The 26,695-nt window shown below is 37.0% G+C and overlaps 1 protein-coding gene across 1 annotated transcript in view; it reads right to left on the reverse strand.

Moving 5' to 3' along the window:
• rngtt (RNA guanylyltransferase and 5'-phosphatase) overlaps positions 1–26,695 on the reverse strand; it is an 87,996-nt gene that overhangs the window by 25,235 nt on the left and 36,066 nt on the right. The window contains exons 11-12 of the mRNA XM_008397448.3: positions 22,258–22,422; positions 7,392–7,460 (exon numbers count right to left, since the gene is read on the reverse strand). Of these exons, the coding sequence (XP_008395670.1) occupies positions 7,392–7,460; positions 22,258–22,422 (234 nt within the window). The remainder of the gene's footprint in view (positions 1–7,391; positions 7,461–22,257; positions 22,423–26,695) is intronic.

The following is a 26,695-nucleotide window of genomic DNA, read 5'->3' on the forward strand; positions in this document are numbered from 1 at the left end:
AATAATCTAATCACCAGCAGCAAACATATCACAGCGTGGATGCTTACTGAGATTTTCTATTGCACAGTTTAAATGATCTGCCAAAAACAAGAAAGCAAACATTCTTCTTTCAAGTCTTTACACTGAGATTACCATCTGGACAGTTCTTAGAAGCAGTTTCATCATCTGCAGCAAGGGTTGTCTTATCAATTCAGAACTTATTCAATGCTGCTGAAACAAAGAAAACACATTTCAAGGACACCATGTGTTTGGCGAGATAGCATCCAGCAACTGCCGCTGTGGAGGTAACCTTTGTACCCATAATAATGGACATTCATTTCAAGAACCCCCTGCTGAGATTAACCTCGAGACCAGCCTAAATCCCATTCACAACAGAAGAGATTAACACCACACAAGTGTGAGGATTTAAGGAGGAACAAAAATCAAAGACTTGAGGCTCTACATATTATTAACAGCTAAAGGTGAAAGTGATAAAAAAACAATATCAAATTGTTGTAATAGCCGTGAAAAGAGGTAAAAATGAATGACTTTTAAAGAATAGTGCCTCATACATTTATAAGAATCGGTGCCCTGTCTTTTGTTTCCTCTTTATTCTAATATAGTAATTTTTCAATAAATACATTTGCTGGTTCTTTTACAGACACACATGTGCATCACTTTGTCTATGGTGATGTTTTTATTTTTATTTTTTTATCTCAGTCAATATATCTCAGGTAGAAGGACCAAGGGTAGGAAAAGCTTATTCAATTCCTGAAACATTACTGGGATGCACAGTATGGATTTAATGCCCTTGAAATTGTACAGTTTACCAAATCTTCAAGAGTCCACCACAATCATGTTTTGCAACATCAATAATGCAATTATATTATAAACAGTAATTTAGGCACAAACATGTAGTTTTCAAATTTACTTGGGAAGAAGCAAATATATACAAAATTATATTTTTAGAGAAAAACACAAAGTAATACATTTCTTTTTAGTGAAAGAGAGAATGTTCTTACTTTACAATGATCAAAATTACCAATTAAGCAAACTAAGAGTCACTATCAATTATTATGCAATTACCATAAGCAAGTGCCAGTATTATAATCATCTGTGAACATAGCCTGATTAAACATTGTTACAAAATGAGGGAGAGCTGGTACATAAATGGATAACACCAATAAAATTGGAATAATCAAGGATTTATTATGTCATGCTAAATTACTCATGTTGGACTCCATCAAGCCTCAGCATCAAATATTTTTCCAAATTCTTTCTCCGTTTATCAGGGTTACATACTTTTCTGGAAACATTTAATCAAAATAACTCTCTCCTTCTTTTCAACTTAATGTGGAAGACCAGCCCTCAAAGCTTGAAGAAACAATTTAATCAATGAGGGCAAATTTTGCTTTAATAATATTTGATTACATAACCTGTTTCTTTGCAGAAATCTCAAAGTGCTATTTTCAGTACTCAACCATGGAAATGTGTAACCATCTGAATCATGTAATGCTCCTTAGCTTCGTTGCATGCCATACATATTCTCATCAGTTCTCATTTTCTGTGTGTCCTCCAGTGAACAAGTGCCTACATTTTGCATCTTTTTCATTATTTTTTATTGATTTTCAGAACTTTATGTAAACACCAAGAAAAGTAAACAAAAACAGTTCACCCCAACTTAACAAGGAGCACTGCAGTGTCTACATGAAAACATACATAAAGCCTAAATACACAAAATACAAACATTATAAGTCCCCAAACTGTCAAAGGGCTATTTTTTACATCTTAATGATGCAACTGAAATGCCTTGGATTACTTGAGTCGTATTTATTAATATTTTTGCAATGATTAAACTGTAAGTTTTAGTTCTGAAAATGTTATAGTTTGTCTCACATGTACAGTAATTATCTGCAAAATTGCTAAGCAATTCAACATCTAATATTTGATGATGTATAAGTTACTCACATTTTAAATGTACTCTGAATAAAGCTCAAATTCAAATTAAAACATTCTTTACTGGTAACATCTACAACAGGTATGATGACAGAAATGCATATTGACTTATCTGTGGGTGGTAACTTACCCCTGGGTGACACTTGTGTGAAAATGAGACAGCACTAAAGCACGAGAGCCAATGTGTCTCTGGCCTATAAGACTGATTAAACTCAACAAATGAAAGCAGCGGACATCATATCTTACAAAAGAGGCCAACACTGTAGAGCTCTGGAATCCCCCACAGGAGAAATGTGCTGCCAAATGCTGAACATCAAATGCTCACACTAGGGGGTAGCACTAAGAGCTCCCTAAAAACCAATATTCTAGCTCCCACTGCTCTGAATGATTCAAAAACGACTTATTTACATAAGGTGGCATATCAAGGCAATTTCTTTCAACAAGGAGTCATAAAAATAAGTCTGTTTTACAAAGGGTTAGACCCTTATATGCAAACACTGGTGATCTGATTAAAGCACGAATGGTGCTAAGATATATACCGTACTTTCCACACTAAGGTGCACCTAAAAACCTTCAATTTCCTCAAAAGCCGACAGTGCGCCTTATAATCCGGTGCGCCTTATATATCGACCAATATTGAGCCACAACAGGTCTAGCAACTACGGTAAGCAGCCGCCAACTTCATTTTCGCCCGTAGAAGAAGCATGCGGTGCATGCTGGGATAGTTGTCAGAATGCTGGCTTGTTAATAAAGTTTGACGGACCTATCTACCTACCGACTGTCTAGAATCAGGCCCTCTGCAGGTCATTTAGCACCACGTTCTCCACCAACATGCTGTACGCGAACGGAGAAGGATGACCATCATCCAGCCACGCCCCGGCCCAGTCGCGAAAGGCTCTCCTCACCGACCGGAGTCGGACTGTTTTGTTGAAATTCTTTATGTCAACAAAGTGGCGTTAGACATTTATCCTTTAGTGCAGCTCCATCTAGTGGATGCATAACAAAACTCCAGCCTCTACTGTAGCGTCTATTCTATGCGCCTTATAATCCGGTGCGCCTTATAGTCCGGAAAATACAGTAGATAGAATTGTGTGTCAATATGTAGATAGAATGGTGTATAGATGTGATGCCGACATTTATTTATTTAAATAAATTAAACTACACGTGACTTACATGTAAGCACTTTGGAGGAACTTCTGTCCATTCAATCACTGAATGGGCAGGAGAAATCTGGTTCTGTTAAGAAAAAAGTCTAAGTCCAGAGCTAAACTGAACTGAAGTGCTGAGGTTGGACCTTACGAGAGCTGAGGTGAATTGAAATGAAAGAATTATGATTATAACGAAGATTGAGCCCAAATGATCTCTACATGTTTCATAAAGTCATACAGAAAATAATTCAAGTTCCTGCTGCTAAAGGTGGTTTGAGGAGCTACCATCTTTAAGTTTAAGAATTAAAAACTACTAGAAAATTGTCACTGTTTCAATATTTGAATTTGCCAAGTTTCTTTTGTCCATGACCGTATTTTACAGGTAGAGGTCTATTCAGTATTATTATTCCTTCAAGGTTTTCAGGTCCAGACCCAACCATCTGTCTTTTTTTTATGGTTTGCATGAAACTTTATAATGATTAGGATTTAATCAGTAATCATTGTGATTATGAACTTCTTAGTGGGGAGTCTAAACAATGGCCAAATGGCACTAATTTCTCAGATGAAGAGAGAAATAGCCACAGCCTTGCAGTGAGATAAAAGGACTTCTGTCCAATTCAAAGTCGAGAATAATATCAGGGGAATGATAAAAGGCACCTGACAGCAAAATTGACTTGTCTGAACAACAGCCTGTCTATGCAATCAGATTTCTCATCGACAGAATGTCTGCCTTGTTGCCCTTGCCTGTTCCGCTCCCGTTTGACGAACAGCAATCATTTCAGGTCGCTGAAACAAAGCTGCCGCAGCTAATCCGAAAACTCTGTTTGACAGCAAATTCCTAATCCCTAACCGGGATGCTGATGATGATGTTGCCATTTTAACTGCAGGTTCAGTAAATGCTCAGACACACATTCTAACATTTAACAGCCTGGCACTCTTTGGAGAGCCTTGTCTCTGGCTCTATTAGTTACGATCTATAAAATTCAGAGGTTACAGAGGACAACACAAAATCACATCAGAGGCAACAAACAACATGGTACTGCTCTAAATCCAATTCTGCTTTCTTCCCAGGATTGTAAACAACTTGAACATTCTGTGCACTCTCCAAAACTTTTTCTCTTAGACATAATGCCAAACAATTTACAGCTAAATTAAACACCCATAATCTTACACTTTTAGAATGTAATCAACTGTGGAAATAACAGAACCAAATCTAATTGGCTTTCTTCATGTGGGGGAACGGACACAACAAACCAATCAAAACGCAGCAGTAAAAAAAGGGAAAACGTTATATTTGACCAAACTGACAACAGAGCATCAGGAGTTGCAGAACTGAGATGTATATTGAGCCTGACTGTGGTATTAGTTAAAGAGCCTGGGGGAGAGGCAAACGCAGATGGTCTCTCTGTTATAGTGGACAAAAAATGCAGATGGGTAAGCAAGCTTTGGCTGACTTTCATTGCACGGCTCTCCCGAGAACTGTTGCTACCTCGCTGTGAAACCCAAAATGACAGCAATAATTACCCACTAAATCTCTGAAAACCAAATAAAACTCACAAAGTTGAGTGGTAAAATAAGTAACATAACCAAATCAGGCTGAAATTTCAAGAAGTACAGCCACAGAATGTGAGAAGAAACACTGCCATTTTCTAGATCTGAAATGAATCCCTAATAACGTCTTTAAAAATCACAGATGTTATATGTTTTCTGTCTTTTGCGTATCTGAGCTCAGGTTGTGGAGGCAACAGGTCCAGGAGGAAACCCCAGCGAGACGCTCCAGGTCCTGGGGGTTTCTGTTCCCAGGTGAAATATACAGTCCATCCAGTGAGTTCTGGGTTTTTCCCTAGTCCCAGTGGAATGTGCTTGGAAAATCTCTAAAAGAAGGAGAGAGGTTTGCTTTTTTGGCTAAGCTTTTTCTTCACCACGACAGACTGGAGCATATTCCACATCACTGCAGATGAAAATCCAATCCGTCTGTCAAGCTCCCGTTTTATCCCATCTCTTGTGAAGACAACACCGAGATATTTAAACTCCTCTGCTTGTGGCAGAGACTAACCCTGAACCAAGACGGTGTAGTCCACCTTTTCACAGTGGAGAACCATGGTCTTGGACTTATATATTTTATTTTTTTAAATAATTTAATGTGACTCATGTCTGCAGTGAAAAGGACTATATACAAAAACCTCAGGAAGGTGTGAGTTTCTTGTAGTTTAATTCACATTGGAGGCAAAGATTGCTTGTGTGACATTTATAAAAAAAGAAAGAAATCAGCCAAGATTTTGATGAGAAATACTGTGCTGTAATTACATTATGAAATCTTGGGCGGCGGCCCACAAAATCTTATTAAACCCCTATTAGTAGATCGTACTTTCTATATCTTTTAGTCTGAATTTCAAATCTCTAAGCAAGAAACCCCTTCTGGCAATAGTTTAAGGTCTCATATTCCTAACTATCCTGTTTACAGTTATGTATGATTTAAGATGCAGCTTGCTTGCTCTGCATTTTTAAAATAATTATTAGTACATTTCAAAAAGCTATGCTTATGAGTGAACAGTCTCCATATGGCACAAGTTGCAGAGAAGCTTTAATTGCTTGTTTGATTGCTACTTAATCCTTTCCATGGCACGTAACAGCAGGAAGTGAAAGTGCAGTGGTAATCATCATGCTACGATCTAATGATGATCTGATTCCAGGGGAAACCAGGGAGACAAATAAGGGCAGTAATTAAAAAAAAATGCTAAAAAGCATCTGTTGAATTTCAATCAAAAGAGCTGATTGAAATTCCCTAAATGTGCTAAAGTCCTATAGATTACTCAATGTCGAGATGTTCGACATTCCCTCGGTCAGAGAAGCAATAGTCCAGACTCTGAATACATTGCTCCAGTTATTCATACAGTATGGGTTGCTTAATTGGAAATCTACTGGACTTGATTCATACGAGACATTTCTTGTCCTATTTTCATTGTTTATGACCAACTCAAATTTAAGCTAGGTTTATATAACAGTAAAGAAGTGTATGTATACTTTTGTACATGCTCTGATACACTATTTTTCTATTCTGTTTATGTCCTTATAGTATTTTGTCAAGACTTTTTTTCTAACAATGCAGGAAAAAAAAACAACATTTCATGATTCAGCATTAAGCAAAGCTTTTCTAACTGGTTGAACTGGTAGGCTGAATATTATATCCTGATGCAAATAGCTTTGCTACCTTTATAGTTTATGAAAACAACATGCACCATAACTACTATGAACACCTAACAATGGATAGTTTAATCAGAAGTCTGGACTGAATCACAGATTTTAAAAGCTTCGCTATGGAAATGTGCATGAGGTCTTAACCATTGCACAATTGCTGAGGTGGTCTGAAGTTGTGGAGAGGAGGGTATCTAGTTCGGGAACCCTGGGTCTCATCAATGCTTATTAATATATAACTATATCATATATCATATTAATAGTTTCAAACCAATCCCTTTTGCAAACATTGGAGTGAAGGAGTTGGATCAGCTCATCTAAGCTTGAGCGTATTATGCATGGATGTATGCATGTATTTATAAATAGATGGATAGATGGATCTTATAAATGGCAACATAGGAAGAAGCCATAAAGATTTCAGAAGGCTTTGGTACTTTGGCAAATATATCAAAGACAATTAATTAAGAGTTCAGAAAATGATGTCAGCTTATAAAAGAGATTTACATGTTCTCTCACCTATAAAGTGTCATAATTAAACCACTGTAGATTGAAGCAAATGACCAAGTAAATTGAACTTTACTGCAGCATTCAAAGTATACAAGAGACAGTATAGAGCTGATTAACATCAAGGTAAAACTATAAAACTCAGAAGGTGAAGCAGAGGATAGTGTGCAAAAAAACTCACTTCAGCTCCTTCTTTCACTAATGTTATGCAGATTTATTCATGTGTTGCACAAAGAAATATAGGCCCCCAGGTCCATCGCAGTGGAAGAACAGTGCAATAGCATTACTGTCAGGAGATAAAAGTGATTTTCTGCTGTTCTAAAACAAAGTAAATCAGACTTTCCGTCAAGGTCACTTCCATCGTAACAAACCTCCATATCTCTGATTTAATGTCTCACATAGAGGTCCGTGTATGTGAAGGTGGCAAGAGTGTGGTTTTCCTCTGCAATGACATAGGGACTAGCCCAGGTGCAGAAAGTGACAAATAGCTGCTGGTAATGACAAGCTGTCTGATACTCATGTAGAAGCCCGAAGTGAGAAAAATCAGCAGAAGACATTCAACTTGTGTGTTGACAAATGACAAGCTGCCAAACATGGATGGTGACTTACCCCACACGGCTGGAAGATCAGTCCATCGACTTCATGGCTGACTTGGGAAGTGAAGCTGCCTTCGAGAAGCTGAAAAAAAAAGAGGACATAGTTTCTGTTAAGGAAAACTGACAGACACAGATGGTAGCTGAAAGTTTTAGGTTGAAACAGATTAAATAAGATTATTTTATAAACTCAGTTCCAGCCAAAGAGCCTGGCAACAACCTTGGACATAAACCAAAAATAAGTAAGCTTTAAGAAAACCAGAAGGCTTACACTTCTAAGCGCAAGCATGATACCATCTTTTAATCCGTCTAGCTCTGAAACTAAGCCCTTATCTGTTGTCCGATGACACATGACGGAGAGATCCAAATCTGTAACCTGACAGACCAGGTTGAGGACAAGAAAAGAGCAAATCATTAAGCTCCTGATGACTGGACCAGACAGATTTCACCATATCCATTAACATCAACCTAGACAACCAAGTCACAAAAATCACACAGGAGCACATCTGACAAACCCAGGGGAAACGGCAGAGGCGTATAGTATCAAGATGTTTTCTTTACTATACAAAAACATCAACTATTGATCCAACTGTAGCGAGGGTATCAAATATTTTAAATTGATGCATTTATTCCAACTTCAGTGTTGGAGGAAATGTATTCCATGTTTAAAATAATTGCTTGTTTAAGTTTAGAAAAAAGAAAATGTTCCCATTTAAATTGCTGTACTTACCTGGTGGGCATATGAGTAATACCTAAAAGGTTGCAATATTTTGTTGGATATCTACCATGTCAACAATACATTTTTTTCCTGTAGGATAAATTTTTAGTACCTTTAATGCCCTTATTTCATGTATGTTTTTTGGCAGAGATGCTTGAGCTTACAAAGTGTGGTGGAAACAAAGACAGAAAAATAGACTTGAAAATGTGGACTGATTGTAGTCGATATTGTTATTGCAATACTGTCTTACTGTAATCTCTTCCCCATCAAGAAATTAAGGATATCTAATCAACGGCGTTCTGTATGTTTTGTGCATATCGCCATTGAACTGGTTTACCTCTTGAGTTTTGTGGTCTGTCATTGCCTAAATTATCATTAGGTTAGAGGTAGATGGCTTAAACAAGAACAAAAGTAAAGAAATTACAGATCAGGCTGTCATTTTGATGAACACAGCATTTTCACTTGGTTCTTACTACGCAACAATAACCTCATGTGACAAACTCAAGTTTGAGCCAATGATCCACTGAGGGAGATAAGCAAAATGGGGAAAAAAACCTCCAGGGGGTTTTGTGCTGCAGTGCAGCTCATATTGACAACAATCACTTTACTACACCGGAGACACTTAATATTCATTGGTTCTTGCCCTAAAACAACACAGAACAATTTTACATCAATATAATAAAAACCTTATCCTTCACTGGCAAAATGATTGGTTGGGTGACCGGATAGTCAATTTCTACACTTTGACCCATTCAGTCTGACATCTGAGGCTAAATAGAACATTAAGTTTAAAGTCGTGTTCTGTTTATTATTCCTCGAGTGCAAAAGTGCAGAAATGATCTTAAACAATTCTCTGTTTTCTATAAAGATAGAGTTGTTGCCAAGAGGGTGAAAAAAATAAGAGAAAACAGATCCTTGACTTTGTCTGCATGTAATGTGATGTTTAACTGGTAAACCTCAACATAACCACATATCTACAGACAGAAAGATCACATTTGTTTGTGTATCTTTATGTGTTTAAGAGCTGTAAGGAATTGGATAATAATAGGCTGAATGTGCTCACTGACAAACTGGTGACTGACTCAGAAATACACACTGTCTCACATAATGGGTTCACATTACTTATGATGCCTTACCAACAACATTGTATAATTACTGCATTTTAAGCTTATTTTGTTGACCTTAAATCAAAGTAGGTGTAATGGTTGATAGCAGGATTATCCTCAGTGGGCTTATAAAAAAACAATCTTTGTTGGGGAAAAAAAAGTATTTTTGTAATGCAGATATGCAAATCCTGGCAATGAGTCATATAAGCTTCATTATAATCATGATCTTTTGCAGTGATGTGAGAAACTTTGGAACAGTATGTAAAAACTTTTCTGCATGTTTATGGAGAGGGTGAATGTAGTCAGGCAGGAAATGGCCATGGTCAATAAAACTAAAAAAAAAAAAAAAAAAAAAAAAAAAAAGTGAAAGCATTAGTCCACCACTGTAAATATCAGGTATCATATCCATGCCAATAGGTTTAAATTGATGATTTAGAAATACAGGAAGGTAGCTAAACATAAAACAAAAGTATTATTGTGTGGAATGGAAAAATAAAAAACAAAATATGTTATCACAAATTCCTGTCCCTGTCTACCAGAACTTAGAAGAGGGATACACCTTAGACAGGTGGCCTATTTACAATAATTTACATTACAATTTAAGTTCATTTTTAACTTGATCATTTAAAATACTGCAAAGTCAACAGCTTGGTGAGAGCTATGGGACAGTTAACAAAAAATCACATCTGTAAACGAGGCTTGTAGAAATTTTCACAGAATACCAAAGTGTTGATCCTCCTGCCCATCTGCATCTAAACACCAAGGGATATGAAAATACACAAGGAGAATTATCTGTCGCTGTAAAGAGAGATTATTTGACACGGGTCAACCACAATAAATTCTGTTATTTTTCTGCTTTGACAGTCCAGATGGAAGGTTTCCAGAAGGGGTTGGGGGATAAAGACAATACAACCATTTATTTGTTGACAAGGTAAAGTATTTAGCAAATATGAGAAGTCACTTTAATTTTGTGGAAGATGAAAGGTTGTCATCACAAGGTCTGACGTTGTTTAAAGACATCCCAGGAATACATTGTGTACTAAAATAAAGTAATGTGCATTTCCGTCTGTGCATGCTTGGTAACCCAGGGGCGTAAAACTCAAATCCTCAAGAGCCAGTATCCTGCAACTTTTAGAACTCTGCCCCTGGTCCAATTCACCTTTATTAAATGTTGAATTGTCTCCGCGACTGTGAAGTTGCACAGAGCTCTGCTAATGACTTACTCATTTGATTTAGGTGTGTTGAAGCAGAGACACATCTTAAAGTAGTAGGACTCTGGTCCTCGAGGACTACTGCTTGACAACTGTGCCTTAGGCATTAGAGCACATAAGCTTTAAGATAGACGGGTTTCTTCTTTGAAAGATACTTTATCAAAGCATATTGTTAAGTTTCTGTCATACTTTTTCTTTTTATGTTTTTGTGAAACATCAAGTCCTGTCTCATCTATAGAGTACGTACACTTGCTATGATGTTGATCTTCTATATGGATTATTTGTGCATTGGTATAGGGTGCAAAATGTACAGAATGATCTTGAATCAAAGCAGTATGTAACGTTTTCTGAGGTGTTGCCGGCTCAGTTTTTCTCCTTTAGCCATTTTGGTATGAAAGTTAATTGCTCCATACACATTTCTTGTGTGCCCCCAAGTGGTAAAATATTTTTCAGCTTAATTAAGTAGAAAAAGTTGTCAGGATAGATGACATGGACTACAACTCTTATCAAATGATATGTCTTTTTGATAACACCTGTTTTACTTCACTCAGTCAGAGCCCTACAAACATTAAACTGCTCATAAAACATAAAACCCAGATTCAAATGGCGTAGTTGTTCAAATAAACAGCACACAGCAATTATATTTTCCAATATAAATAATACAGTCACATTTTGAGATTCTCAAACATTTTCAGATTTGATTTTCATCACTAAATTGCAATTCTCATAATAATTATCATTATGGCGTGGTAAAAATAAACTGCACTAAAATGGTCTGCCCCTAGTGACAGCTACTTTAAGCATTTGACATGCCGAGGTGATCAAGTCGAGACATAAACTGTATCTTTGGGATGTGAATCCAGAATTTTTTTTTACCTTATCACATTATGTATTGCCACAAAAACAAGAGTCAAAATAGGTCAGCTAAATTCTGCTTCCACCATTTAATTTTTTCAATTTAATTTCAACGATCTAAAGGTACATGAGCATTTTGGCATCCATACTGCAATCAATATTAAATTTGTTAATGTAAACCAAAGCACACCAAGCTTATGATTTGAATTTCCTTTTTCATAACTTTTTGCAATGCAAATTTCTATTAAGATGTATAAAGACTCCGTAGTAACCCACTACAACCAGCAGTCGAGAATTGCACTGTAAAGTTGGCAGTAGGTGCATCACATTACTGAAAAATATGTTTATTTTTGTTTAGCCCTCCTTCCTCCCTCATGGAGGAATTTATTCCATTAAACCACAGGATGAACTCCCATTCCCACACTTTATTGCCAACAACTATTTTTCAGAAAATATGCTCAAGGAAACCAAATGAAGTCATTAACCCTTTGAGGAAAGGATACATCAAGCTAAAAGCAACAGCAAAATACTTTCCCCAATGGATCTGCAAATAAAGGAGAGCAGCATCAGTACTCTCAAGAACGATGAATGAGTCACAGCAGATCACACAAAGCCTGACAACCGTGCTGACATGGAGAAGGCAGATAGCCAGACTAAAAAGAAATGATGCTTTTATGAGAGAACGGCATGTAGGCGGTAAGATCTGGGAGTTCCATTTCAGTTCTCCTGCCATCTTAGCACACCCACCCACCATCCTCAGTGAGCACAGTGAACCAGGGAAGGAGAGACGAGCAAGAAAGACAGATTTCCACTCACACATCCTCCTACAGTAAGGAAGTTCCTTGGGGGAAGGGGCAGGTGGGGACAGAGATCCAGATTTCATGGTAAACCTCTTTAGGAAAAAAGAACACAAAGCGGAGACTGCAACAGCGGGGTTGTGTAGGAGGAGATGAACAGCAAAGCCTCATTAAGAGATCAAGATTTCATTGTAGACTCGAGGGCAGAGACGGGACAACAGAAGTCCCTCGAGAGACAAAAATTAATTCCTAATATGCAAGCAGTCACCGTATTTCTTTATAAGGTGTTGGAGTGATTGAGGTCAGCACACTTCCCTCTTCAAGGTCTCATGTTTGCAATCATCTCACAGCAGGACACAATGACGCATGATAGCTAAATTGCTCATTGCCTTGTGGGACGCACTTAACATTAAGTATCTCATTCATGTTCATTCATATTTTTATGTAACCTTTTTTATGCTGAGCCTTTTTCCAAAAGAACAACTACTACGATCCCCTTGCTATGATAAATTTTTTATCTTGTTTGAGATTTAGTTTGCATTTACTAAATTGTGCAGAAAAGAGGAAATGATTTTTGCTGCTTCTAAGAAAGAAATAAAAGGATCAATCTCTGCTCACATCCTGCCAGCGAAAGCTTGAGAGCAGTTAGATTTGCTCTCTGTTTCCATTTTGGCTCTTGGTCCCAAAGCTTTCTATCATTTTCATGGATTCATTTCTTTTCCCCACTGAATGGGATACTAGGTTCTGCTGTATGATATTATCCACTTTTGTTTCCGACAGTTCAGGTTAAAGCTTTTGAAATACCAATCATTTATCTTGATAAGCCAACCTTTCAAGGAAACTTGGCTTTTTCTGTCTTGAGATTAGTCTCGGCAGAGTTTTGGCCGTTTTATTTGTTGCTTTCTGATTACTTAACTAAGGTACAGCAAAATGGCAGAGCAAGTGAAACACTTGGCCTTTTTGCGGTGGAAAAAAGTACTTTGTTGTCTTTCCATTGATTAGCTCCTTCCAAAGTGTCATCGACGCTTCTGCTTTTGTTTACATCCAGATCTAATGCGCCTTGCTTCTACTAGTGGAGAATTATGAAGCATGTCTCATGCCAATTTTGTGAACATTGGATAAAATAAAACATGACCATTCTGACTACAGACCCAAATATGAAAGTGGCACAAATTGGAATTTTTGGGCCGTGAAAAGTTTAGAATTGAGGCACTTAGACTTGAATAAAAAAGTCAAATATGGGCCAAAAAAAAAACAGAAAACGGCATGAATCACATTTGCCTGCTGTGTAGATGTATCCTTAGTCAAGTGGCAATGTTGTGTAGTGTGTCTCTACACCTGATCGCCTTCACTCACAGTTTTGACTCAAACACATTACTTGCTGCCAACTCTTATAAACCTCTTTATTTGTTACCGAGACGCCAGCTCCTTGCACAGCAAACCACTTATGTAGCCATCAGTGGCCTGTGTCTTGACTTTTTCTTTTTTTTATCAGCTTATACAGCTCAACAGCCCTAAAACCATGCTATTAGCAATTATTAATCATGTTCTGTGTTGAGATTCAAGTGAACATTACTTTACTAACGTTTGTAAGGTACTTTGTTAAAGTGGGTGATGGTGTTTATTATGGGAATAATTTCAAAAGGAGGCAAAAAGAGGTAGTACTTTGTCTCTCTCACAAAGACTCCTTACATCTAAAAACCCAAAATAAGGCAGGTAATCAAACACTGTGGGACAATCATGCAGAAAACAGTGCATGGGGTCTGACTAATGTGAATATGTGTCTTATTGTGAAATGACAGAAGACGCACAATGTAAATGAATGGAAACTATCATTAAATGATCACTGCAGACTTAAAGAGTTTAAATACATTTACAAGAATTTAAAAATCTTTCAATGAGTGATAGCAGGACTGCTTTGATTGATATTTTTCTTGGTGTTTTGTACAAATACATGTAGTTAAACCTGCTCAGTATGTGAAACTAGTTCAATAAAGCCTCACGTACCTTTGCTGCTGACGTGCTTTTTACTGTCTGGATCAAAGAGTTGAATGAAAGAAAAACTGAATAAGAACCTTCTTCCTTGCAAAACTTTTCCATCTGGCCTTCTACTTCCACTTTGGAAACACTCTGCATGGTGAACAACCCTCAGATAATAGTTATTCTGAAACCTCAAATTATCTGCACTCTTAGGACTATTATACACCAAACCAACGTCAAGGACCAGCTGAGACGGGAAACACACCCTGTTGTGTCTCCTCACGTTGCTAGTGTCTGAGGAGAAAAAAAAAAAGAAGCTTGAACTTCCCTCAAAGGTAAACTCCAACTAAAAGGCCCATTGTATAATCAATAGTAGAGTCAGTTTATTTAATTTTATACTGCATACTTAGTTAGTGATCCATAATTATTTCATAACTATAAAAATGTGCTTTATATTTTTGTGTAAATACAGTGGTAAAGTAAAATAGTACGTGTCATTTGAGCTCTTGCCTTCATTTAAACTGTTAATTAGCTTGAATTTTAACCATTTATTTACTATTCAAAACAGATGTTTAAATCACAGGGTTGATTTTACACTTTTGGGATTAAATCAAACGGTCTTGTCATAATGCAGTTCGAGTCTTTACATATTCCAACACCATGTCATGTGTTGCTGCCACCAAACATCACAGGGGTAAATATGCATTTGAACTTGAAATGACTACTTCCTGCTGTGACTAATAAAAGTGGATTTTAAATGCTCAGCTGGAATACTAATTGTGCAAGAATGAACAGAATGCTAAACCGATTCACAAACTAAGACTAAAATGCAGCAGGTTTCAAAAAATTAAGAAAATAAATAATATCACGTAATCAACAACATTAAATAAACAAATGTCAATCATTTCTCAGCACACCTGCTCAGATATTTCAAACTCGCTTTCCTGTCCTGAAGCCTTTGTGTTTTCCTCATGTCTGCTCATCCTCACAGCTCTTATGAGGCTTAGACGCAAGGGCAGAATCAAAGCAGGAATGGATGGATTGATATTCCAGTCAGAGCACGAGGCTGCGGCTCAAGGCTCTTTTCGATCCTAATGTGAATGGCCCTCTGAAGCCGATGTGCAGTTGTCTATTAAATGAAAATCCACATCAGTGAGTGTGCAGGCTTGGTAAAAAAAAATCAAATAAGGGTATGCAGTCTGGGGAGTTAATGTTAATCTTTAGATGAATATTTGGGGTTTTAATTAATTAAAACATAAAATATGTGCAGTTATTTGGTGCGACAAGGAAGAAAAACATTAACGTTCTTGAATCTCATTGAACACAGTAAACAAGCATTATTATTTATGAGGCATTATAGTGTCATAGACAAGATTTGCTCTTTCTGATCAACATACATGTTGTCATTTTGAAAATAATTCCCGGCTTATTTGGGCTTTAGTCCTCCAAATTCCACACAATCCACACATTATTTCATTCATCTGTTCAAACATTAGCATTTCTGGTTTGTAAATGACCAAAATGCCAAGCTCAAAGCTTCACAAGCGTAAAAAAAAAAGGTTGTTTATAGGGTTGTGACTCATCAATAGGCTTTCTGGTCCAATAGAACTTCCAAAAAAAGTTGTTTAAGAGTACAAAAGGTGCAGCACCAGATTAACCGTCAGGATGTTTGCACCCTCACACTCCGGTTAGAGCTCTGGGGTCAACAAATCAGTTGCTATTAGCCAATCTTGGATCCACACTAAAAAACAGAGCTGACAGAGTGTTTCAGTAGCAGACCCACATCTGTACAACAGTCTCCTGTCTGCTTCTAGAGTTGCAGAAAACATTAAAAGCCCCATTTCATTCCAGAGAGTGTAAGAAACCTTTATTTATTTCAACTAAAAATGTTAGTTTATATGCATTGTTAATTTACTGAATGTTATTTATACTTTATAGCCAATCAAACTGGTTTTAAATGTGCTATAAAATGTAAATGCTAGAACTACATCATTTTAAGGTTTGCACAAATCTCTAAGGGTGATTTACAGTTACATTGCTGGAGAACTCCAGCATTGGTCAGTTCATGACTTCACTCAGGTTATGCTACTGTCAGGTAAATATCATTGGCCAGAGCTCAGGAGAGGAAAGATAAACTACCTACCACAAACACACAAGCTCACACCCTTGCAGACATACAGTCACACTCAAGCAGCACACAGATGGTGTGAGAAGCCAACAACCGAGGGGCAGCTCCTTACTGAGCTCTAACAACATGCTGCTGTATTTGAGCTGTCAGAGGGAAGAGAGTGTATCTGATCTGTGTTGAAGCTCAGGGGGCTTGGCAGGTTTTGAGCTGAAGGTAAAGAACTTGTCCAAAATCCATCAAATGTGACACACAACATCTTGGCAAATCGAATTAAGCGGTGCTGAAATACAAACGTATATAAGAACCCTGAAAAAGCTACATAGCGGAGCTTAATTTATATTTTGAGAGAACTACTACGAGATTTTATCGTTCCACTTTTTGCGCATATAGTAAAAATAGGCAAGAAAAATTTGCAGAAAAAAGACGTTATACATTTTCCCCAGGCAATGGGGAATAAAGGTTTAGAGAAACCAGTTTCTTTTACTGGTTTTCACCACAATGCATATTTGCAATATCCTAAGTACTTTTACCAAAGGTTTCTCTGTTTTGAAAAAAGTCCAGAGTGTCTTGCTGACACTTTGCTCTAAAGTACCAAAGTTATAAGCAGTGCAGTCTATATCACGAGACTGTATTAAGTTCACAACAGACTAGTCTATTTGCTTACCATTTAAAGAAAAAAGAACCTTGCATTCAGAATTTCACAAGTGTTTGATACATCAAAAATAAATAAACGTACTACCAGTGAGCAAACTAGACAAAAATAAGAGAAGAGATGGCATGCACCGTTTTTGTTTGGCAAAATGGTAAAAAGAGGAATTTTGATTCCTTGTGAAACAGGAAAAATAAAATGCTACAACTTCACGTGAAACATACTGGATTTAGAAATCAGCACATTTAGTTGCAGCCTGGAACTGTAGACCAAGCATGGACTGGCAGGAGCATCTACCAGCATGATAACCGTTAATAAAGACAAGGTGCTTATGCAAAGATCTTTAGAAAAACTGTAATACATGACCTAATCACAGGTTGCAGGTGTGATTTTAACCAGTCAAGATTTGTCCACATTTGCAGACCCTGCGGAGTCCCCACAACAAGTTTGCCTATATTTTGTCACACTGCCACTAGAAAAAAAAAAAACCTGTCCACACAGCAGTGATGTGTTGAAACCTGCTGATTGTCAAAAAGCTCTTTAACAAGCTCCAACGTACTTGGACAAACTAACACTGACAAAAACCCTTTCTCCATCCCTGAGATGCTTTAAGTGGTCGTCACTGTAACTAAGTTAATCTCTGCAGCATTCCTCTGCAGCTGCCTCCAGTTTTCCATTGTGTGGATGAAAACATAGACATTTAGAGGAAGCTTTAGGGATGCTTTCACAGTGTGTTATGTGTCATTATCCATCTGCGCTGGGAGGCGCAATCCTTTTATTTTTGTACCGTTTGAGCGAAGAAACAAAAAGCCTGTGTTTTTCTCAATTTGTCAACCAAAATTGAGGCAAACATTTTAAATAAAAAAATAAAAAAATAAAAATGCGTGTCTCTCCATTTACTGCCTTAATAGAAACAGTTTTTGACATACCTGAAGTCGTCTCTTTTGTGATTGGTGGTACAAGTAAAGCCATATGTTCTTTATTTCAAATCTACTGCACTGAAGAGAACATTCTTTAAGACAGTAATAATTGCTAGGAACTGTATTAAAGAAAGGCATGTGCCTAAATCATTACAGACCAGGTAGACAGGACTACAGGAACAAAAAAAATCCAATTAGAATAAAAGAAAAGGTGCTTACATAGAAACCCAGAAGGCTGAGGTAAATCCGTTTTTCTGGGTAATGAGCGTTTCAGGAGAAAACTATTTTAATAGCTGTCTATGTGCATGCAGGCTGAATTGCTTAGTATATACATAATTAGATTGGGGCATTGGAATTATCCTTAGTTTACAAGCTCTGAAATTAAGAAATCAAGTGATCCAGAAAAAATTAAATTAAAGCAATCATTGTGTTTATATGAAACTGCATTTGTAGAAAAAGTGAATCACAAAAGCTGAAATTCCTCTTTTATGTTAAGCTAGAAAACAACTGCAATGACATGGCAGGTCAAATGCACGTAGAAAATCAATAGTTAGGTTTTTATGTATATTCTAAATATTCTAAGACAAATAGACGTTATTCCCATTAAATGTATAAATTACCTGTTAATAGAAATGCATGACATTCTGCTACAAAAGTACTACTACTACAAAAAGGCACTGGACGACTTGGCATAACTGATGTCAAACTGTCAGTTCGTCACATTACGCTCAACTGTCTCTGGGTTATGCAGCAAGACGATGATCAGAAGCACACCAATAAGTACACCTCTGAATTAACAGCTTGGAAAGGCCTAATCAAAGTCTGAGCTTAAATCTAATTGAAATACCTCTGCCTAGCCTTGAACAAATCTTTTATATTTAAAATACACTTAAATGAGGCTGAATTGAAGCAATTCTGCAAAGAAGTTTGAGCCAAAGTGATGTAAAAGACTCATAGCAAAGCCTAGAGTGTTGTTACCAAGGGTGGCACAACCACCATATTAAGAGGACAATTATGATTTTATTTTATTTTTTACTTTTTTTACTTATTTGAGAACAGCTTTTTGTATTCATTTGGTTTACTTGTCTGGTCAGAAACATTTAAGTGTGGCCACAAATCAAAATAGCAGAAATCTATAAAAAGGCAGACACCATTTCCTGCCAGTCTATCATAGCAGGTCAAGATATCCTCAAAGGTCAAAAGGAGGAAAAGGCACAGCAGACTAAAGGCATAAAGATGAAGCACAGCTGTTGCACAGTGGTCCAAGAAGTATTAAAAGCACCTGTTGACCTGACCCAGAGGATGCACACTGCTTTCCTTGGGTAAATTAACTGAGCCTGGCAGGCAGAAAGAAAGCAGGTAAGCGGAGCAAAAGTAAACGAGTCGCTACAGTCGATACTCTCTCGCCAGTGAGTCTGACCTTTAGTGTATGGATGCAGCGTGCATCATCAGTTGTTGCATAATGTCTTGGAGGCTTGAGGAAAAACTAAAAATTCTCAAGGCTGCAGAGGTAAACAAACATTAGTCACCGAGTCTATGTCGTGTGCTCTTCCAAGCAGCATGAGCCCTTATACAACAGACAACATGTTTCCCTCGGTGAGTGGGTGCAAGAGCAGGAGAGAGAGAGAAAAGACGCAGTTTCTTCTTGAATCTAAACCGAGGAGGATGCAAGTGTTACAAAGGCCAGAAGTGGATGCTGATTTTTTCTCATCATTTTTTGTTATTTATTTAGTGCCAGCGATTTTCAAACAAAGGCAGGAAAAGGATCAGATTTAAAACACATCTGGCAATTAATGCTCCATCATCACCTTTCTAGAGATATAACACAGTAACACACACACACACACACACACACACACACACACACACACACGCACACACACACACACACACACACACACGCACGCACGCACGCACACACACACGCACACACACACACACACTTTGATGTTCAGATAAAACAGGGTACCGCAGATGATTTGGAAATCTGCAGCACAAACACTGTGACTCACACACGTTATGTATACGGCACGTTTGCACCACAGCTACAGCTTTTACACAACTGCAACTCAAATATCTTTCCAATCACCCCATCGTATTACTTTATTTCATGAATCATGCTTTCTGCCGCTTTTACTTACATTTTTATCCGTATTGGAACAAAAACTGTTTCACTATATTGTGCTTTTAACCTGAATAATTCCTATTAGATAAGACATTTGACTCTTGAATACAAACCAGTTTTAGTTTTTTCTACCAATCTGAACTTGTGGGAGGGGCTGCAAACTAAATTTAGTTTTATTTTTCCCTTTTTTCTTAATAATGATCAACTATATTCACCTTAAGCTTCATTTCCTTTAGGACACAATAAATCAAATCAGGGCCACTCACTGAAGAGTTGAGGCTATAAGTATTTAGTCATTACAATACATGACAATGTTTCACGCTTTAAAGAATTAAACCACATTTTTTGTATACAGGAACCTTGAAAAACCCACCTAAATGCTTGAATGGAAGCTTTTTGTAAAAATCATCACTTGTTACAGCCTGAAACTCTAATACTCATTTCTGTTATCCAAGAGGGAACATTGGCTTCCGCCAAGTAAACTAATCCTCTTAGGAAATTGCCAATACTATTAAATTCAAAGGGTAAAAGAAGGCCTGGTATTCCAGCCCAGAATTTATTTCTAATTCAGAAAGAAGAACACACGAGTCTCTGACAAATACAGTCAGTCTTCAGTCAGTTTAACAATCCTCCTTTACAAAAAAAGACATCTATTAAGAATGTTTCTGTATATAATAAAGGAGGTGGAAAAAACAGTATACATACTGTGTTTGGGGCAGCAGTAAATTTCTAAGACAAAATGAAATATCTGGGTTTATTTGAGTCAGCAATGACAAGCCCCAGAGGGAGAATGTACCATTATTTCAGTCTTTAATGTTAGCTTATTGACACTTTTGGCTATTTGTCTTTAAGACAAAATGCAATATATGAGTTTGATCCATCAAAACTATAACCTCACAGTTTATAAATTCTGTGCACATTTCCACAGATTTTTGGATCTCATAACCATTAACACATAAAATTCTTACATCTAGTGCATATTACACAACACCTTACAAAAAAAGGAACAGAACAGCTCATATACAGCTGCTGCTAAATGTAGTTATTTCCACTTTCCTGTCAATTCAATCCACGCGAGAGGGAAAATCCATAATACACCATCATATTGTCTTGGTGTGCAAGTCCGACTACAACAAAAGGGTTCCTTGTAAAATAAGTGGAGGAAGTGAAACTGAAAAATACCCCCAATTTGGTAGGGAAATGACAGCCTAAATGTGCAAGTGGATTAGATGAAAAACAGAAGCTCAGAAACAGACAAAAGTTGTCATACAACTGAAATATCCCTAGAAGGAATTTGTGGTCAATACGCCATGAAGTGGAGGTTTGTGCTGGGATGAATTAATGAGCCTGATTCCAGTTATCCTTAGCCAGTGCCCCATACAACAGAGATAGGACTGTACAGAGAGCAGATGGCCACTAAGGGACACAATGGGCAGCTCAGTAGCTCTACAGCGTACCAGTGACTTCACTTCCAGAATATCTTCATCAAAACGAACCCAAAAACTTCCAGTGTCGAGCCTTCACAAGGATTCTTAGAAATGTGGGTAGCACAGGGTTAGACCTGAGGTAACAATTTCAACAATGAACAACTCTAAGAAACTAGAGCTGGGAGACATGAAAAAAAAAAAAAAAACATACAAAAAGGGATAAACATCACCCCCTCACTACAGTTTTATCGTCTGAGGTCACAGCAAGACGTACCAAGATTTCCAACTGATCTTTGCTCGAGCCAAACACAAAATTAATTGTGCTCTGAACTCCTGTAGACCTGAGAGAAGGCGCGAGAGCACAGACCTTTGAGGAAGGCTCAACAGCCACTGAGGCGATAAAAGCTTTGCTGCTTTCAGTTGACTGTTTTATAACCTCAGCAGATCGTTTATTTATTTCCAGACAACAAGAAAAACACTACTGAATATAACAGGGAATATTTCTCATAAAGTCAACAAAAATGCTAAGAAGCACAAGAAATGTGTGTTTGAGCTCACACAAAAAAGATCTAGGCAATGTATTGTAATCCTGGCTTCCAATCACTTGAGATTGCACCGGATGAATCCCAGCGGGAAATAGCCAAGGCATCCGACACTCAAGTGAGTGCTCTCTTCCTCCCTAGAGCTCGTCCTTTCCATAGCATAAAGGTGAAAAAAAAAGCGTGTTTCATCATCTGCACCTCCTTCTCTTGAGACCAATTTGCCCTTGAGGAGACATTTCCCTGGGAATTCTCTAGGAAAAATCTGGAATGGAACTGACAGATTATATACGAGTGTACAAGATGCATGATAATTAGGTTGCCTGGATTTGTGCATTTTGGCATGTCCAAAAGAAAGGATGGATCTTAACTGGGTCACATCTGGCCCAGTTAAATGGAGGGGAAGGATTTGGAAAGCCGTGTTTACCTTGCGCGACGCGTGGATGTCGAAGAAGGGCTTGTTCCGGACGCTGAAGGGCTCCTTGGCTTTGTCGATCTGTCCGAGCTTCATTTTTTCCTGACGTGGAGAAATTATTTCCTTTTCTATGCACAGGAGTCGAATGTTGAAATCACACTGGCCAACAGGTTGTCCCTGAAAAACACACAACAAAAACACATTTCGATTTTAAAGTGACACTCATTTAAATGGTCTATTTTCTTTGTTTTCTTTCTCTCTCTTTACACTGAGATGAAAAATTACGATCTTGTTCAGAAGTCTTAGTGTGAACATGATGAGTAGCTAATGCTGAAAACTGAACAGTACATCGAATATCAGTCTGCAGTAAATATCTGTTTGTGATAAACTAGTTTAGGATATCTTTAAAGTGATAACTGGTATTTGGATGGACTCCACCTGGCTTGATGCATCTTTAGCAGATAGGTCGTTAAAACTCATACATCAGTGGGGACAGTGTTTATTGCAAATGACTAAAAGCGGCAGGAAAATTGGGCAAATCGTAATCAACATCCATACTGCAGTTTTCATCATTAAATCAAATGCTGCATCAAATAGTTTCCTGATACTCTGTAGCCTTTATGAGCAGTTTCCAGAAGTACGCAGTAAAACTCCTTTAATTTATCACATTCCACTACAAACGGCTTCTTTGTGACGACGATGAGACCTTCCACATATCGCAGCAAAGACCCGCTGCTGTCCTGCACAAATAATCCTACTGTCCTCTCAAACAGACATGGCCACCGAGGCAGAACAAAGGTGAAATGAAACCCATCTGGTGGAGCCACGCATTGTTGCCACACAGAGCAGCAGAAAGCCTGAATTTCTGTCGCTGGTTATAAATAACAAGGTTTGAGCGGAAAATTTGAACATATAACGACAAACATGGCAACGTATTTATTTCAGTGTTAACTGGTGCAGAAAAGGTGCAATGAATCCAGCCTGTCTGCTGCAAAGCGTCGACAGACTGTTGCTGCCATTCATCTATTTCTGAATTAGCATAGTGGTTCAATAAAACCGACTCAGACTCCAACAACAACAAAAAAAATGGATGTCAACCTGTTGAAAACAAACGTCATCCATAACCACTTTGACTTTTAATTCTCACAAGTTATAAGGAAGATTCAAACTCCAAATAAAATGGATTTTATTTCTTGAATTTTTTGAAAAGAAAAATAGAAAGAAAGCAGCTGAAATCTTTGATACACCTCAAAATTATTTTAAATTATTCTGTTACATGTTTTTAATCCTAGAGAAAATGTCTTTTAAAAGAAGACGGACCCTTAAAAAAACAGACAAAAACAGTAAGAGTAACTGTTAAAGTGATAACTTGCATTTATCCAGTTATCATTTTAATGTTTAGCAGAATAAAACAATTTTAATGAAGAAATTGTGATGAAAGCAATACATTTTCTTTGTGAGAGTCTATATAAAAAAGTCTATGGTTTTAATTCCTTTTAAATATATAACTGCATCTAAAACATTTTCATTTGATGTTTGCTGATTAAATATTGAAGACATTCCCACCAAAGCAAGAATTATTTATTTTTTTAAAGTTAAAGTAATGGAATAAAATGTGTTTTGTCTGTGATCTGCAATGGGATTTCTTGGGGGGTATTTTGTATAATATTGTCCAAAATGACTAATGGAAAACAATTATGTATCATTAATCTTCCATGAATGTTGTCACAGGAAATAATAAATATAGCCCTACAGAAAATTCATTATCTTCAAAATGAAAAGGGGTTTAAACGTCTTACGACCAAAATTATAAAATGATGTGGAACAATTGCACTTTTACGGCTATTAAACCAATGTATTGCTAATCAATACTCTCTGATGTGTATTGACAGGTTCTGCGCTGGAAAGTGTGAATTGCAGGCATTAGTATTCTGCTCCAACTCTGTGGTAAAAGGTCATTTCTTTTCTCAAGAGGATTATATTGACTTTAGATGGGAAGAAAAAAACCCAGTTTTCCTCCAGTTGGATGTGGACAGAAATAGCTGATGATTAGCTGGAATTAGATGTTATTACAAGCCTGCAAAGCCGTGAGCTTTACAGACATTAAGCAGGAAAAAACCCAAATAATCTCATAGAATATCAATTTAAATAAACTGATCTCAGTAGGCAGGTAGTCTGCATTTTAATAAGCATGTATATTTACTTTTACAAATGTACAGCTTACACATACATAACAAGAAAGCAAAAAGGAAAGAAAAGGTGTAAAAGTGGTGCTACCCTTTTGGTCTCTGATTCTTGCGAAAATAAAATTTAGATGCAAAAATTTCCTGCATCGACTGATAAAAGAAAGTTTCTGAGAAACATAATAAATGGTAATAATCTCTACGCAACAGATTTTTTTTAATTTTGCAAATCTAAATCTTAAGTAAAACCTTTGAGATACACTTTTGCCCATTTATTTTCCTATAAGAAATTCACAAATGTTGCAAAAAATGCACTTAAATTGCCCAGCTTTTGGTCCAAATGAGCTATTGTGGCATCGCTGTAACTAGCTAACATCTGTGTTTGTAAAGGTAGAAGTGTAATTAACATTTTGAAAAGTAACAGTGATATAGAGTGTGGATTAGTCTGGATTAAACAGCAGGATTATTGCCTAGAAATTAAGGCAATAATTTGACAATACAACCAGGCACTAAGTATAGAAACGTGAGGAATCTGGAAATAAATATGCAACAATTTATAATCCACAATTTCTATTTTGTATCATTGCATCTGCTAGATAATAAATAGACAAATGTTGAGATCGTAACATTTTGATATCAAGAACCATGTCTTCATGATCTTTATTTAATTTTAGACGGTTTTGACAATGCTGCTTATCAATATACAAGTCATTTTAGAAAGTTTTCATAGAGAAATCTTTTTAGTATAGAAATCATAACTTGCTTGTTTTTCCACACAGGGTGACAGCAGTAACACTACTTTCTCCTGGAGCAACAGCTGGTATCATGTCCCACACATTTAGCACCATCTGTCAGCTGTGTCATCAGGAAAGGACAAGATGTAAGTGTGGCTGATTCAAGGCTTGTGTTGTCCATGCCAGCTCAGGAGGAAAACACAGCAAAGGAAAAATCTTGTTAGGGAAACGTCACTGGGGACAGAAGCTCGGTTTTAGTAGTCAAATCACAGCGACATCTTAATTTATCCGTTTCTGTTGTGATTCTGAGGACCGAATGTGTCTGTTTGGGAGAATATAAATACATTAGGAATTCATAGTGTGGTTTCACAATCATCACTGATTTGAGAAGCACTGAGGAAGTGTTTGACAAGAATATTATTTACTATTTCTGGAAGTGTAGCAATGATTGACATAGTGAATACAAATCTACTCAGACATTCTTTCATCGGCTCTGATATTGATTCCACACATCCCCTCTGGAAACTCGGCACTGACATACATACATGCTGTTTGAATTAGACCTTCTTTGTACAAGTCATTCCCTTGAATGTATAGATGATCATTTACAGATGTGCCAAAACAATAAAGATGAGGATAAGGTCACACGCAGAAACTTTCCCAGTGCTGTGATACAATAAATCAAAACCTAATTTAAATGATTTATATAACAAATGTTTCCATCTAAAACAATCAATCAAGTCATAGTGAATGGTGTTTTCACACCTTAATAGTCTGGTAGACTAACTTACATTATTTGTTACACTTTCAGCTGGTGCGATTCACTTTCACTCTGCCTCGTGTCAAATGAGCTAAACCCTAAAGAAAACAGTTCCTCCCCTTTGCCAGTTGTGGCGATGCACCGACAACCACTGAAGGAAACAACACAAACACCTATGAAAAAGACACCGAGCAAAACTTCCTTCATCAGGAAATGTAAACAAAAATGAAGTGAAGTCAGACTTTTTTTTTTTTTTTTTTTAAGATTACGACTGATACAAAAACAAAGAACGAGCAAGAACTGATTTAATTTGAGACTGTTAACTTAGTTAATGGGTAGGTGGTGAACTGCAGTTAAAATTTATTAATAGCCTCACAGATTTAAATGAGAAGTAATCTTTTAATTTTATGGAAATGTTTCTACTGACTGAGTTGACCTTTTAAAGTAAAAGACTTGGAGCTCATCACCAAAAGACCAAAATGCCTGTGGAAGCATTTTTTGCTAAGAGCTGACTAGCAATTGAAACAAGAGTTTGTTTGATATAATGCTAAAGAAGATGTTTCCCCATTGATTATTGAAAGGGTACAAATAATTTTTATTTCATGAAATGTAAATGAAAATTTAAACTATGCTTCCTTTACTGTGAAAGTTATAAAAGGTCTTTAAACTGCCTAATGAATATTTAATAAACAAAAGCAATTAAAAGAAACAATGAAAAAATTATGTGTATTGCTAAATTGAACCTTATTTTTCTGAAACAAACTTTGTCTAGG

This window comes from Poecilia reticulata, chromosome 21 (assembly GCF_904066995.2).
Source record: "Poecilia reticulata chromosome 21, P_reticulata-male-v2, whole genome shotgun sequence".
Lineage (NCBI taxonomy): Eukaryota > Metazoa > Chordata > Actinopteri > Cyprinodontiformes > Poeciliidae > Poecilia > Poecilia reticulata.